Source organism: Panthera uncia, chromosome A2 (genome assembly GCF_023721935.1).
Source record: "Panthera uncia isolate 11264 chromosome A2, Puncia_PCG_1.0, whole genome shotgun sequence".
In the NCBI taxonomy this organism is placed as follows: Eukaryota; Metazoa; Chordata; class Mammalia; order Carnivora; family Felidae; genus Panthera; species Panthera uncia.
Window position 1 is genome coordinate 135,185,001 of NC_064816.1, and position 14,859 is coordinate 135,199,859.

Below are 14,859 nucleotides of genomic sequence, written 5' to 3' on the forward strand. Positions count from 1 at the left end.
GTTGAAAATGAGAAAATGTATGTGAAAATTCTTTGTGAATTGTTAGGTGCCATGAATATAAGGGATGGTTATTATTTCAGTTTCCACTGTATTTTTTTTATTTCTGTACCCCTTAAACTACCTCTAACACCCCACCTTTTGTATATCCAGAATAAGTTTTCCATTGCACTTTATACAAAAGAAGACCGAGTATGACAAATATTTAACAGATTCTGGAAGAGCATCTATGTATGTGATAGTCAAGGGGAGGGTTCCCCCCCCCCCCGTTCTTTATTTATACATATATGGAGGATACAGTTTTGTTATTTTCAGCTTTCTGAGATTTTACAACATGTAAGATGTGGATACTATAATTGACCCATAGCAGTAACTCAAATTTGACTGTCTCTTGTCCCACCTATTCCGTTCAGATCCCAAACCCTTGCAACCCATCTCCCCACCAGCTTCCTAAGCATTCCTGGGGGTCTCTGATTAGGTAACACAATGTTGATATCTACTCCTTATTTTCCTTTCTTCTTCTCAGTCCCACTTCATCGGGTTATGACTGTGTTCCCAAGATATTACCGCATCCACCATGTTCCATCCACCTTCTACTATAGTTGAAGCATTGGAGCTTGGGAAATGCCAAGGCTGCGTGGGTGGTGCCATGAAGTGGGAAAATATAGTTCACCGACCTTTCTATGCAACAGCAGCAGTGGTGCTGAGGTCTGATGCATGGCACAGAGTGTTTGGTGAGAGTGGTCTCTCAGACTATGCTTCTGTTTCACATCCTCAGTTTCAAATGTGAATTTAAGGGATGGCTTTACTTGGAGACAAATTGGAATGACAGACCCGAGACCAGATGGGAATTTCCATTCCCTTCCAGGGACTAAGTCTTTCTTTCACAGTCTAGCTTGAGATAACTGTGTCCTTTTCCCGATAGGTTGGCTTTTTCTCAGTAGGTGCTTCAGTCTTCTAGTGAGAGAGCCAGAATTTCAGTTCATCACACATGCTTGATTCATATAAAAGGTGAAACCTCAGGCACCAGGATGCCTTAAGAGATGAAGCTGTCTTTAGGAAAAATACCTTGATAAGTGCCTGGAGCAGAGGGAAGCTGAGACCCAAAGGCCTGAGAGTTGGGTGTTGCCAAGACACTTTGTTGCTGGTGGGCCAGGGTGAAGAGGGGAGAAATGATGAACAAGATGTCATGGGAAGAGAGTGGGGCTAGTTTTTGCAAAGGAAAGAGTATGAGAGAGTTCTGTGGGATTGAGAAGGCTGAAAAGGGCTTCCAAAGCACAGGAAAGTCCTACAGGTGATTTTTAATTGAGTACTATGCAACTCTTATATTCTTACCCATTTGAGGAGGACTTTGGACTATGACCGAGCACATATAGAAGAGAATAGAAAATTTAAGCCAATGTAATTCAGATTTTACAAAGTAAGAGGAGTTTCCCAGCTGACCCCTGGGTTATATATCGAAAACCAGCTAAGCCTCAATCTAGGAATCTTCCTAGAAAGTTCTGTCCAATTTGTAGTACAATAGAGAGGCAAGAATCCAACCAATGGAAACTATCCACAATTGACCCAGTTAGGTTGCCAATATTTGGAGAGGTTCTAGGATGAACCCAGACTGGGTCAGTAGTCTGCTATTCTGGGAAGAGTATAGTTTCTTGGTGAATGAAAATAAAAGAGGAGTTCATTTCTGACTTGAGTTTTAGAGGAATTAAGGGACAGTATTTGGTAGAGAACCAAATAAGAAAATTTATGTCATTGGATAAAGGTTTAGAAGCAGTAGCAGCAGAGAGAGAGAGAGAGAGAGAGAGAGAGAGAGATGGCAAGACCTTTTCTTGACCAAGTTTAGGAAAGTGGATTGAGGGGTTAGCATGGGGAATATTCAGGGTGTGGGCAATAAATTCTTGAGTGAAAGGGATTCATATTAATGTATAAAGTAATTGGCAGTCATGAAAAGGATAAAATAAAAATGCATAAAAAAGTTGGGACCAACATGGTGATTGTGGAAAGCAAATGAAGGAGTGTCATGGAATAGAGAAAGAATTGATTAGAGATTGATGGCTGTGGGATGAAGGAGAATGAGGCTTGCACGTATGGTGTATTACTATTACATGGGGGATTGTCAAGAATAATGCTGGTTATTGGTATTAGTTGTGTCAATGCATACTCCCATTTACCCAGGGGTCTTGTTGTACCCTGTGCCTCAGTCAGTCTCTAGGCTCCAGCACCTTATCTTGAAAACCTTTTCAATTTAGGGATGCTCGGCATTAGTTAAGTGGCGTGAATAGAGACTATAGCACAGATGATAGCTCCCCAAGCCCCGAACCAAGACCTCTTATCCAATGAGATACTCATAATAGAGATGAGTAGGGTTAGCAAGTAAGAGGTGAAGAGGACGAGGAAGATGGTGAGAGACGTCAGGGCAGTGGTGTGAGCTTTCATGCAGTGACCAGTGCTATGGTGTTGCATCTGCTCCATGTGTTGGAACAGTGAGGCCATGAGCAGGATGGTGGAGGCCAGGAACAGGAGGAAAGGAATAACCAATGCAACCATTAGATGAGATATGGTAAACAAATGGAATGTCTTAAGTCCCTTAACCATAGTGCTGTTTGTAGAGAAACGCCCCACGGTGATTAAGCGAACATTGACACAATTCCTAATAGTTGAAAAGATGATTGACACACAAAAAACCAACAAAGAACCCAGCAACAGCCAAGGAACAAACCTTGGCTCAACATTCTCCACCTCAGCTAGAAGAGGTGGACTGGTAAAGGAAGAGACTTTGACACAGTAGAAGACAGCAAGCAAGCTGGTTAACCAGAAAGTAAGAGTATTAGTAAATTCTCAGGTGATTGATAAGTACCAAAATACATAGTTAGGGTTAAAATAGGAGCAAAAATTGTACAGGACAGATGCCCACTGTAGACAGAAGCAGCAAATACCCAGGCATATGAGACTCAAGTCCACCGATGACAGCCTTTTGGCCTGCACCCACTCTCTGCCCAGCACTGCAAACATTAAGCTCCTCTGCATAATTACTCTCAAGGATTTGAGCACATAGATGGTTATGAAGAAGATAGTGAGCCGGAGGGGCATCATTCTTCCACTCCAAAGTATCTTCTTGGACACGGACTCAAAATCTCTGCAATAATTTCCAGGTAGGGAATAGGCTCCAAGTCCCACTATTGTCTCATGCAAGAAAATACCGCCCTCTGGATGTAAATTTTTCCCAGCTCATCTTTCACTTTGCTCTTTTCCTATCTGCAAGATCTGCTTATGCTTTGCTTGCTGGTTTTTTAGCAGGCCCGGATGCAAAGAAATCTGTTTGAATGTTGTTTCCTGCTCCTGAGGTTCCTTGATTATTCCCATAAAAGACATACTTATTTCACAGTCATGCTGTTTATATATTTATCTGTCTAAGGCATCTTTAACTTATTTTCCCATCTTCTTTAAATGATATCCTCACTTCTTGTGGTGCCTGAGTGGCTCAGTCAGTTAAGCGTCCGGCTTCAGCTCAGGTCATGGTCTTACGGTTCATGGGTTTGAGCCCCATCTCGGGCTCTGTGCTGACAGTTTGGAGCCTGGAGCCTGCTTCGGATTCCGTGTCTCCTTCTCTCTCTGCCCCTTCCCCACTCTCTCTCAAAAATAAACAAACAGTAAAAAAAATATTTTTTAAATGATATCCTCACTTCTTTAACCTAAAATTTAAACCACAGGGAAGATAAAGCCTTCACCGTCCATTCATGTCCTGGATAATATTTCTATTCTGCTGAAGGCCATAATAAGGAAAACTTCAGAAATCCTCTCTCCTTGGCTTCCACAGTAGGCTGGAGTGGATGCTATAACCAAAGTGTGAGTGCAAATTAAAAATAACAAAGAAAAGTCCTTACTCTCAGTTTCTACCTGCAATATTGCTAGAATTCCAGACCTTCAAGTCCCCTCATCCAATGCATGCCACTTTCATAACTGCCCATTGAGTTCCTGCACTGCACTCCCTACAGTGGAAGGGTGGCATCCTTAGCTGTTGTTCTGCCAATTTCAATGCCTTGAGCCAATGCTTTATATATCTTTGAGAATTGTTCATGTTCCATTGACATCATTGTTTTTTGCCTTCCTACATGGCCAGCTCTTTTTGTCACTGCTGACATTGCTCAAGATGAAGAAAGAAGGCCCTCTCACCACTAGTAAAACAATTTTTAAAAATTAGGCCTGTTGAGCAGAGAAGCCAAGAAGCTTTGCTTTCTCTGTTTGGGAGGCTGGAACAATGGAATCACTGATGGTGGTGACTTCAAATGTCTCTGACTGGTATAATCTAGTCCTGTAAACTATCAGCCCTCTGCACGGTACCCATGAATTATTTCTGGAAGTGTCCCCTGTGGGCTCACAAGCAAGACTGACTGCAGCAGATGCTGGATGGTCTGATTTGTCAGGCACCTGCTGAGGATACTGCACCTGCCAGCTGCTTCCCTTTCTAGCAGTGTACCATGGTGTTTGCTGTACTCTTCCCCATCACATACTGTGATGCTCAAAGCTCCATTGCTACAGGTCCTGAGCCCAAGCTGAGCAGCCAGTGGTCTGTGGTGAAGCATACCTGTGTTCACATTCACCTGTTACAGGGGACGTGGAAGCTTAACCCCTTGCCCTTCCACGCTTTGCATTCTCACTAGAGGCAAACTTGATTCGCAGTTTCTCAAACAGCTCTCATGGCACCTCCATGAAGCAATCTCTTTTTATAACTTGATTCTAGAACCACAGTTCAGTGTACCCAATGCTGCTAGTGTGGAAGTGAACCCATGGTGTGTGTGGCACCTTGGAACATGAAGATGGAATTGAAAGACTCCGAGACAAAAAGATCCCTATAAGCAGGAACCTGTGAACTGGTAGACTTTAAGCACTGTTTTGGACAAGGGACAAGCTACTCATTACTTCCAAATATCTAGGAACTAATTCATAGCTATATAGGCTGACTAGAGGATGAATTCAGGAAATGAGTTCAGGAAAACTGTACCAGATAGATACCAAACATTTAATTACTGGCTTCAAAAATGAGAAGCAAATTCTAATAATTGCTGGTTGGCGATAAAGACAAAGTGAAAGTCATGGACCTTATGTGTGATAAGCACCAAGTCTTATGGACTTTTAATCATTCACAGAGGAGAAAACAGAAGCAACCCAACATGAAGCTTAGAATTCTTAAACATAACAATAAACCACTGAACTCATGATACAAAGGTAAAAAAATAGTTAAAAAATTATACTAGAAAAAAGAATATTAGAAAGCATGTGCTTTACATTCTCAATAAAATGCAAGAATCAGCAAATTAAAAAAGTGAGATGACAAAACAGTAGCTTGCGATTACCAGGTGAATGGGTTAAGATGTGTCCATACAGAAGTAGGGAGAAAGAAGAGAATGAGAAGTGATGGTAAGTGAAATATGCAATAGCATTAAGATCTGCCTTTTGTCCAGGATGCACTAAACATGTTGCCTCCAATAGGCACTGCCTCACTCAGAGAACCTCAGAATGCTCGTGATGCTCCAGGCCTCCTTCTGAGGGGTTCTTAAGCGCAATACTCACCACTATAGCCCTCATGACAATACCAGCCGCTGTAGTTGGACCAGGAATGAGCACCTGTCCAAACCAGCCACTGATAGGCTGGCCCGCAGCCCCAGCGATGATCTGGCACAACTCTACTCCACAGAGGCACTCTCTTTGTGATAACAACCAAACAACCCAGATTCTCTGAATGTGACACGTAAAGAGTCCCTATAAACTGGTGGCTAATGTTCTGTGGGGTTAGGAGTTCAAAGGTTGTCTTTTATTACGTGTGTGTGTATGACTCCTGTAGAGCAATCTCTGAGGTCCCTTGATTTAGCAACTAGAACACTACAGCCTCTAGTTGGTGCTTAGAAAATATCTATTGAGTGAATGAAGAACACAAGAAGAGCAGACTAGAGAACCACATATTCTACTGTAAGTGTAAGGGCCAGTGGCCTAACATTGTAGAGAATATACACTATGGTTATATTCCTATGCCATTCAAATAACTGAAATTGGCAAGGTTGATAAAATATAAGTGTGCCTAAATTGGCAACTATTTTTCAGGGAAAAATTGTGGCTTGAACAAATGCACTGAAACTGAATGAGACAAATGGTGACTTATAATCACATGTGATATTGTGGAGAGAGATTTCCATGATCCACATGACTGTGGATATGTACTGTCAATCACTGTTTGAACCAATGGGACTGGCAAAATGAACCCAAGTTAATACAATGTAATTTCAGCAATACTATGGTCACGTGCCCATCACATGGTAGTTTATTTACAATTTTGTAGATAAAATAAGTGTCCACAAATTGTCATATTTGAATCCCTGAAACCTCTGACTATGTTACCTTATATGGCAAAAGGACATTGCAAATAATCTCAATCTTGAGATGATAAGATGATCCTGGAAAACTGGAATAGACCCAGTGTAATCACAAAGGTCCTTGTAAGAGGAAGGCAGGAGAGTGAGAGTCAGAGGAGGTGATGTGATGATGGAAGCAGAGATCAGAGTCACAATCTAAGGAATCCAGGCAGCTTCTAGAAGCAGGAAAAGACAAGGAACAGATTCTCCCCTAGAGTTCCCAGAAGGAGCACAGCTATGTGGACACCTTGATTTAGACCCACGAGACTCACTTCAGACTCTGAACTCTGGAACTTTAAGATAATAAATTTGTGCTGTTCTAAACTACTACATTTATAGTAATTTGTTACAGCAGCAATAGGAAGCTAATACAGAGGCAACTCTAAGAAACAGATAGCCAAACTCTATGTTAGTTGAATTATATTTATAGGTGCCTATATTTAGTAAGTAATAAAATAATGGGTTTATATACAGGCAAAATCTCAATAGAATAGACTAAGATTTCTGTGACAAATCAGGATAAATATAGGTAGACCACTTAGAAGCTACTTACTACATACTTGAGTTTCACCCCAGAGACCTAGAGTCTCCACAGGTACACATGGACTCATTTCTAGAGCTTTAGAGACCATAACTGACATCTTTGGGAAAATGTCTTCAAGTTCTTTGTGCATTTTTGAACCAGGTTATTTGATTATTTGCTATTGAATTTTAGGAGTTCCTTATACCTCCTGGGAATAAACCCTTTATTATATATCTGATTTACAAATATTTTATCCCATTCCATAGGTTGCCTTTTTATTTTTTGTTGGTTGTTTCCTTTGCTGTACAGAAACTTTCTAGTTTGATATAGTTGCACTTGTCTATTTTTGCTTATGTTCCCTGTGTTTTTGGTGTCACATTGAAGAAATCACTGCAAAGTGCAATGTCAAGGAACGTTTCCCCTATGTTTTCTTCTAGGAGTTTTACTGTTTATAGTCTCACATTTAAGTCTTTAATGCATTTTGTGTTGATTTTGTGTATAGTATAAAGGTCCAGTTTCTTTCTTTTGCATTTGTGTATCCAGGCTTCCTAGCACCTTTTGTTGAAGAGATTTTCTTTTCCCCATTCCTTGTCAACGATCATTTGGTTGTGTACACGATAGGTTTTTTTCTGTTCTATCCCATTCTGCTAGTGTATATATTTGTCTGTATGCCAGTACCATACTGTTTTAATTACTGCAACTTTGTAATATATTTGGAAATCTAATATATTTGGAAATCCGAACATGTGATGTCTCTAGCTTGTTTGTCCATTTTCAATTTTCCTTTGGCTACTATGATTCTTCTGTGGTCCCCTAAGAACTTTAGAATTGTTTTTCTGTTTCTACAGAAAAAACAAGTTCATTCCTAAGTATATTATCCTTTTTGATGCTATTGTAGGTGGGGTTGTTTTCTTAATTCCCCTTTTAGATGGTTCATTATTAGTGTATGTAAATGCAACCAATTTTATATATCAATTTTGTATCCTGCAAAATGGCCAACACATATGTGGAAAGATAGTCAATGTCATTAATTATCAGGAAAATGCAAATCAGAAGTGCAATAAAGAAAATGTGGAAGATAAATTACTTACTCTTTGTGCTGAGGTTAAAAGCATCACAATAAAGCAGAAAAAAAACTGCAATAAATGTCACCTCATATCTGCTAGGATGACTATTATTTAAAATTTTTTTTTAATGTTTAATAATTTTGAGAGAAAGAGAGAGCACAGGGAAGAGGCAGAGAGAGAGGGAGAGAGATAATCCCAAGCAGGCTCTGCACTGTCAGCACAGAGCCCGACATGGAGCTCGACCTCACAAACCGTGAGGTCATGACCTGAGTCGTAATCAAGAGTTGGATGCTTAACCAACTAAGCCACTCAGTTGCCCCTAGGATGACTACTATCAAAAAACAAAAAGATAAGCATTGGAGCAGCCACAGAGAAATTGGAATACTGTTGGTGGGAATGTAACTGTTGGTGGGCATAACAACTATGAAAAAATAGTATGGAGATTCCTCAAAAACTTAACAATAGAACTACCATATAATTCAGCAATCTCACTTCTGGGTATATATATCCAAAAAGTTGAAGTCAGGATCTCAAAGAGATATCGCACTCCCATGTTCATTGTAACACTATTCATAATAGCCCAGAAGTGGAAACAACCAAAATGTTCATCAACAGATGAATGGGTAAATAAAATATGGTATATATGTACAATGGAATATTATTCAGCCTTAAAAATGTAGGAAATCTTACTATTTGTGACAACATGGATGAACCTGACAGATATCCAACATGAAATAAGCTAGTCATAATGAGATCAATAATGCATGATTCCAGTTATATGACATATGTAAAATAGTCAAATTCATAGGATCAGAGAATATAATAGTGCTTCCCAGAGGTTGGGTAGTGAGGAAATGGGTTATTGTTATTCAATAGGAATAATGTTTAAGTCATGCTCAATGAATAAATGCTAGAGATCTGCTATACAACATGGATTGTATAGTTAACAATATGATATTATCCATTTGAAATTTGTCAAGAGAGTAAATCTCATGTTAAGTGTTCTTACCACAAAATAAAGCAAAAAACAAACAAACAAAAGCAAAGGGACACAAGGAAACTCTGGGAAGTGTTGCATATGGTACTACCTTGACTGTAGTGATGGTTATCATGAGTGTTTGTACACGTCTAAACTCATCAAATTGTACACACTGAATATATGTAGTTTTTGTACAGTTTTCAACCCCCCATGTAATTGAAGGTCTGCATATAACTGGGGCACCTGGGTGGCGCAGTCAATTGAGCATCTGACTCTTGATTTTGGCTCAGGTCATGATCCCAGGGTTGTGGGATTGAGTCCTGTGTCAGACTCCGGGCTGAGCATGCATCCTGCTTGAGATTCTCTCTCTTTCTCTTTCGCTTTCACTCTCTCTCCCTCTGCCCACCCCCCTCACACACACACACACTCTCTCTCCTCCTAATAAAAAAAAAATTCTGCATATAACTTTTGACTCCCAGAAACTTAACTATTAATAGCCTGCTATTGACCAGATGCTTCACTGATAAAATAAACAGTCATTTAACACATATTCTGTATGTTATTTGTATCATAAACTATAATCTTATAATAAAGTAAGCTAGAGAAAAAAGGTTATTAAGAAAACCATAAGGAAGAGAAAATACATTTATCATACTGTACTATAAGAAATCTGCATGTAAGTGGACCCATGTAGTTTAAACCTGTGTTCTAGGGTCAACTGTGTATCAATTATACCTCAGTAAAGCTGTAAAAAAAAAAAAATCAATAACTGAGACCTAAGTTCCATCCCTAATACTCTAATTTAATTTTCTGGGGTATACGCTGGGTATCAGGATTTTACAAAATCACCCCCACCAAATTCTAAATGGCAGCTCAGTTTTAGATCCACGGCTTTAGAGCCACCTCTGTGGGGAAGATACTTGCATGTGTAGTGACAATAACAAAACTTCCATGTGTAGTTTTACTTTGAACATCTGTAAGGCGAAGTGACCTCTTCATTTCATAAGCTTTTAGTAGCTGAAAAATGATGGGAGTGTCCAATTCTTCAGGAAATAATTCTCATTCATCCACAGTATGAAGATAGTCTTCTTTATATATTTTTATCCCTCAGTGCTTTCACCCAATATAAATTTTGCTGGATCTTTCTTAGTTTCCAAATTTGTGAATGTGCTTATGGTTCTACTATCATCCCAAATTCTGGTATATTGATTATTCTAGTAAAAGCCACAATTTTTCTGCAGCTACAAATGAAATGTTTAATGCTATATATAGCATCATATTTTCAAAGCATTCATGAACTCCAGGTGCATTTTAATTATCTAATAACATTAGAGCCTGTATATTGCACAACATGTAGGGCTGTGACTTCTAAACAAAGCCTTCTCTAAAGATCCTGTGAAGATTTATACTCTATATACCTCTTTTAAAGTTTCCTTGTGTTATAGAAGTTCAGAGATAATCCATCTTTGGAGGTGACTTAAGCCTATACTTGTTCCTATATATAGTAGGGGAAGCTTCTTTTCCGTCTGTGACAATCTTATTTTTCTTAGTATTTATTTGTTCTGTGGAGGAAGATTGTATCCACCCTTAAAGGCTGTGGGAAAAATGATTTCATCTTCACCCCAAAATGAACAGCATGCTTTGTTTACCTGCCTTCTCCTTTATAACTCCCTTCCCTGAAAAACAGAACTCCTTCCCCAACAGGCTAGTCATAGAGTTTGGTGCCTTCTTTTTTCTTTTCTTTTCTTTTTTAAGTTTAATTATTTATTTTAAGAGAGGCAGAGAGAGTATGAGCCAGGTAGGGGCAGAAAGAGAGGGAGAATATCCAGCAGGTTTCATGCAGTCAGTGCAGAGCCCAATGCTGGGCTCGAACTCCAGAAACTATATCATGACCTGAACCAAATCAAGAGTTGGACACTTAACCGACTAAGCCACCCAGGTGCTCTGGAGTTTTTTTGCTTTTGACCCTTGTTAAAGCAATCCCAGATTTGTCAAAAAACAGTGGTCTTAGATGTTTCCCAGTTAGCCATACACATTCTTTCTTGGGTCACCAGCATTCAATAACAATCAGAATTGATCTTTTTCATTTGAAAATGGTCAGCAGTTTAAATGAATATTTAATAGTAACTAACGTGGTCCATGAAGAAGGTTAGGGAGCTTTCTCTCTCCTATTTCTAATTCTGCCACCAACCTTTGTGGCCTGAAGCAAGTAATGTTTTTCTTTGCTTTTTATCTCATTCTTTAGATAAGAATCATAGCATTAATTTGTTTAGTCTCTAATTTATTGAATGTACACATTACTGAAACCCTGGGAGCATGTACCCAGTCAGTTGGCAAATTGCAAATTATAGACAGTACAAGAACTGTAATTTAATACTAAAATGATGCCACTCAAAGGCCTTAGGCAAAATTCTAACCAAAAGGAGTTAAAGCCCACCACCATCATCATCAACAACTGTGTTTCAGGTGACATATGTACCTCCATTAGGCACTCTCTCCATTTCATTATTCCAATCAGGCACTATCCAATGATGCCTTAGAACCATTGAACACTCAAGGTATAGGGCTCTGATGATCTGTGGTACTGTGGATGAGAATAATTTCCCCCTTCTCCTGTTATATTCAATTAGAAAGCTACCAAAGCCAAATATTCCAGAGCCTCAGTGATGTTTAATTTATTTGTCTCTCTCTCTCTCTCTCTCCCTAGGACATAGTATAAATCCATGATGCTGGAAGGGGTTAGGACAGAATGATAAACACTACCCTCAGAGACAGTCCTCTCTTGCAATAATGTCTAAAGCCATGGATCCCATAAATTAACAGCATCATTATCACCTGAAAAATACTTAGAAATGTAAATTCTTGGGCCCTATTCTGACCTATTGAGTCAGAAATACTGGGAGTGGGACCTAACAATCCAAATTTTAACAAGGCTTTTAGGTGATTTGGATGCATGATAAAGTTTGACAATTATTGATATGAATACATCATACCTGGTTCCTTCTAGCCTTGGGATGTCTCGGGACCTCGTATACATAGGCTTCCCTGTGGCCACTCCTAAGGGTGTTCTAGGTATAAATAAATTTATCTTGACTCCAAGAGAAGACACACTTTGGCCCAAGCTGAGATTCTGTCCACATATAAAATAAGTGAGGCTTTTCTCCTGTTTTTAATAAATGAGGTCCCACTACAAAAGTATCCTTGTTCTAATTCGGGGCAATATAATATTTTCAGAGGTCAAATACCTTAGAGAGAGGTTTGGGTATAAATCTTACTTAATGACACATGGTAAAAAAGAATAAGAGACAGACGAGCTACTGAAGAACTTTGAGAAGCCTTCTCTTGGTTTCCTTCTGTATCTTTCTCAACTACAAGGTCAATAACTCATCAGCCAGCCCTGGATGCAAACAATGGTGGCAACCTTCATGGAAGACTAGGATATCTCTGTGCTACCCAAAGGATTTGCATAGGAACAAAAGGAACAAGAAGGATGAGAATGCAAGAAGATGAAGGAAAGGAAAGGATTGAGAAATAAAGAGAAAGAGGACAAGAGTTCTCAAGCCTCCCGGTCTTTGTCTTAGCCCAGAATTTAGAGTTGTTCACAGGCTGCCTAAACACCTCTTTAAAGATTAATAATGGCATGTTTTTATATGATAAGAGGAATCTAGTAGAGAAGGTAGATTGATGAGAGAGGACGGGGGAGAAGAAGAGAGAGAGGCTGAGAACTTCTGGAATTTTGTTCAGAGGTAATGGGACCTAGCCAAGTGGAGGAATTGACCTTTGTTTTATGCAAGAATGTTTTTTTCCCCAGTAGCAGGAATAAAAGAAGTATATACATGGTGATAACATGTTGAAGTTCCTTTCTTATTGTGCCTATTTTTTTCAGTGAAGTAGGAAACAAAATATTGTAAGCTGAGAAGGAGGAAGGGATGGAATTGTCTGAATTTGAAGACAGAGGTGAGTTTGTGCAGTAGATATTTAGGAATCAGACACCTAGGGGTTGTGCCTTCAGAACTCTAGAGGGCAGCATTTACATAGACTAGTTAGCAAGGAGCTGTGGAGACAGTAGCCATGAAAATGTGCTGCTCAGATTTCTAGCTGCTGGTAACAACATGCTTGACTGATGGCCCCAGAGTCTGTCCTTCTAGTTACACAACCGCATTTGCCATGAAAGCCATGTTTCCCGTGGGCTGTTCTCACTTAGTGACTGAGCATGGCAGGAGGAAAGGGAGACTGAGCATGGCTGGAGGAAAGGGAGGAATAATGCAGATCCATTTCTGTGAGATGGGGACTCCTTCACTGTGTGACTTTGGTTCAAGGACACTTTTCAGTCTGGCCAGAACTTCCTTTAAACTGCACTGCAGTCTAAGAATCTTCCTACCTCATCATCTTTCCTCACTCCCCTTCTCTCTAGAGGTCAAATTTCATCTCAGTCTGGATTCTACCTCTGTCATGTTCAGAGTCATTCTCTTTGTTTCACAGAAATTTATCCAGTTAGTCTTTTGCACATAAGATGCTATTGTGGTGTCTGCTTTTTGGAAGTCTGAACTCGCATAAGTGGTCCCAGGAGTGGTCTGAGGAGCAGGTGATACGATGGGATTTGGAGACTCACTCATTCTTATCCCAGCAGGCAGAGAGGACCTCAATATGAATATTATTTGGGGACACACATAGCCCCTGGCACAATATAGTGCCCTGATTGCTAAAGGTTCACCAGTGGTGACCTGGGAAAACATCTCAGTGGAATGAACTGACCTTAGAGTTGTGATAATTAAGTCATTTGAAAGATAGGGAGGGAACAATACCTACAAGTAGTTCGCTGGTTTCTGCTAAGTTGTACCGACTCCCTAGAAAGGGATAAGAAGAAACTGAGATTCATGGACAAGCAGTTAAAGGTTAAGTATGAAAGCCAGAGGCACCTTTGGTAACTTATCATGAGGCTCTTACCTCTCATAGTGGAAGAGTTAACAGGAGACAAAACTGAACAGTGAAATGAAGATTTGACAATGTTGCAGAGATCCAGAACTATTTAAATGTTCATCCAAGACAGGTCTTCCAGGGTAAAGTCAAGGCCCTGGTTGGGAAAACCTGGGATACTTAGATACAGGATGAAGGATATCTGAATGTCTGCCCCTTAGGATTTTGGCTAGACAGATATCACTAAACACTCAACACTTTCAGAAGTACCCCTCCATTCCCTGTAAGAGCGAGTATATCTCCCATGCTAGAAGGTGCTGTAGAGGCCCCTTTCTACCAGGCAACAAATGCAGCCCTCAGGAACTACTCTATCTCGTCTCCTGGGTGGCAGACTGCTAACAAAGGTTGTCTCAGAAGGAACTTGGTGGGGATGTGGTGAGCCTGATAAAAGAGGAAAGAAATCAAACATGAAAGAACTGTAAGAAATTGGCTAGATGGATTAATAGCAGATGAGAGTCACATCAGGAAAAGGCAAATCAAAACCACAATGAGGTATCACCCCACACCTGTTAGAATGGCTATTGTAAAAAGGATAAGAGGGGTACCTGGGTGGCTCAGTTGGTTAAGCATCCAACTTCGGCTCAGATCATGATCTCGCAGTCTGTGGGTTCAAGCCCTGAACTGGGCTCTGTGCTGATAGCTGAGAGCCTGAAGCTTGCTTCAGATTTTGTGTCATCCTCTCTCTCTGCCCCTCCCCCTCTTGCACTCTGTCTTTCTCTGTCTCTCTCTCTCTCTCTCTCAAGAATAAATAAACATAAAAAAAAAGATAAGAGAGAACAAGTGTTGGTGAGGATGTAGGGAAAAGGGAATCCTCGTGCCCTGTTGGTGGGAATGTAAACTGGTACAGCCACTATGGAAAACAGTATGGAGGTTCCTCAAGAAATTAAAAACAGAACTACCATAGAATCT

General features: G+C 40.0%; 1 protein-coding gene across 1 annotated transcript; it reads right to left on the reverse strand.

Moving 5' to 3' along the window:
* Nucleotides 1–2,262: 2,262 nt before the first annotated feature.
* Nucleotides 2,263–3,327, reverse strand: TAS2R16 (taste 2 receptor member 16). The gene is given in 1 exon segment (XM_049642293.1): nucleotides 2,263–3,327. A coding segment is annotated over 1 exon segment (828 nt). The 5' UTR covers nucleotides 3,091–3,327.
* Nucleotides 3,328–14,859: the final 11,532 nt, after the last annotated feature.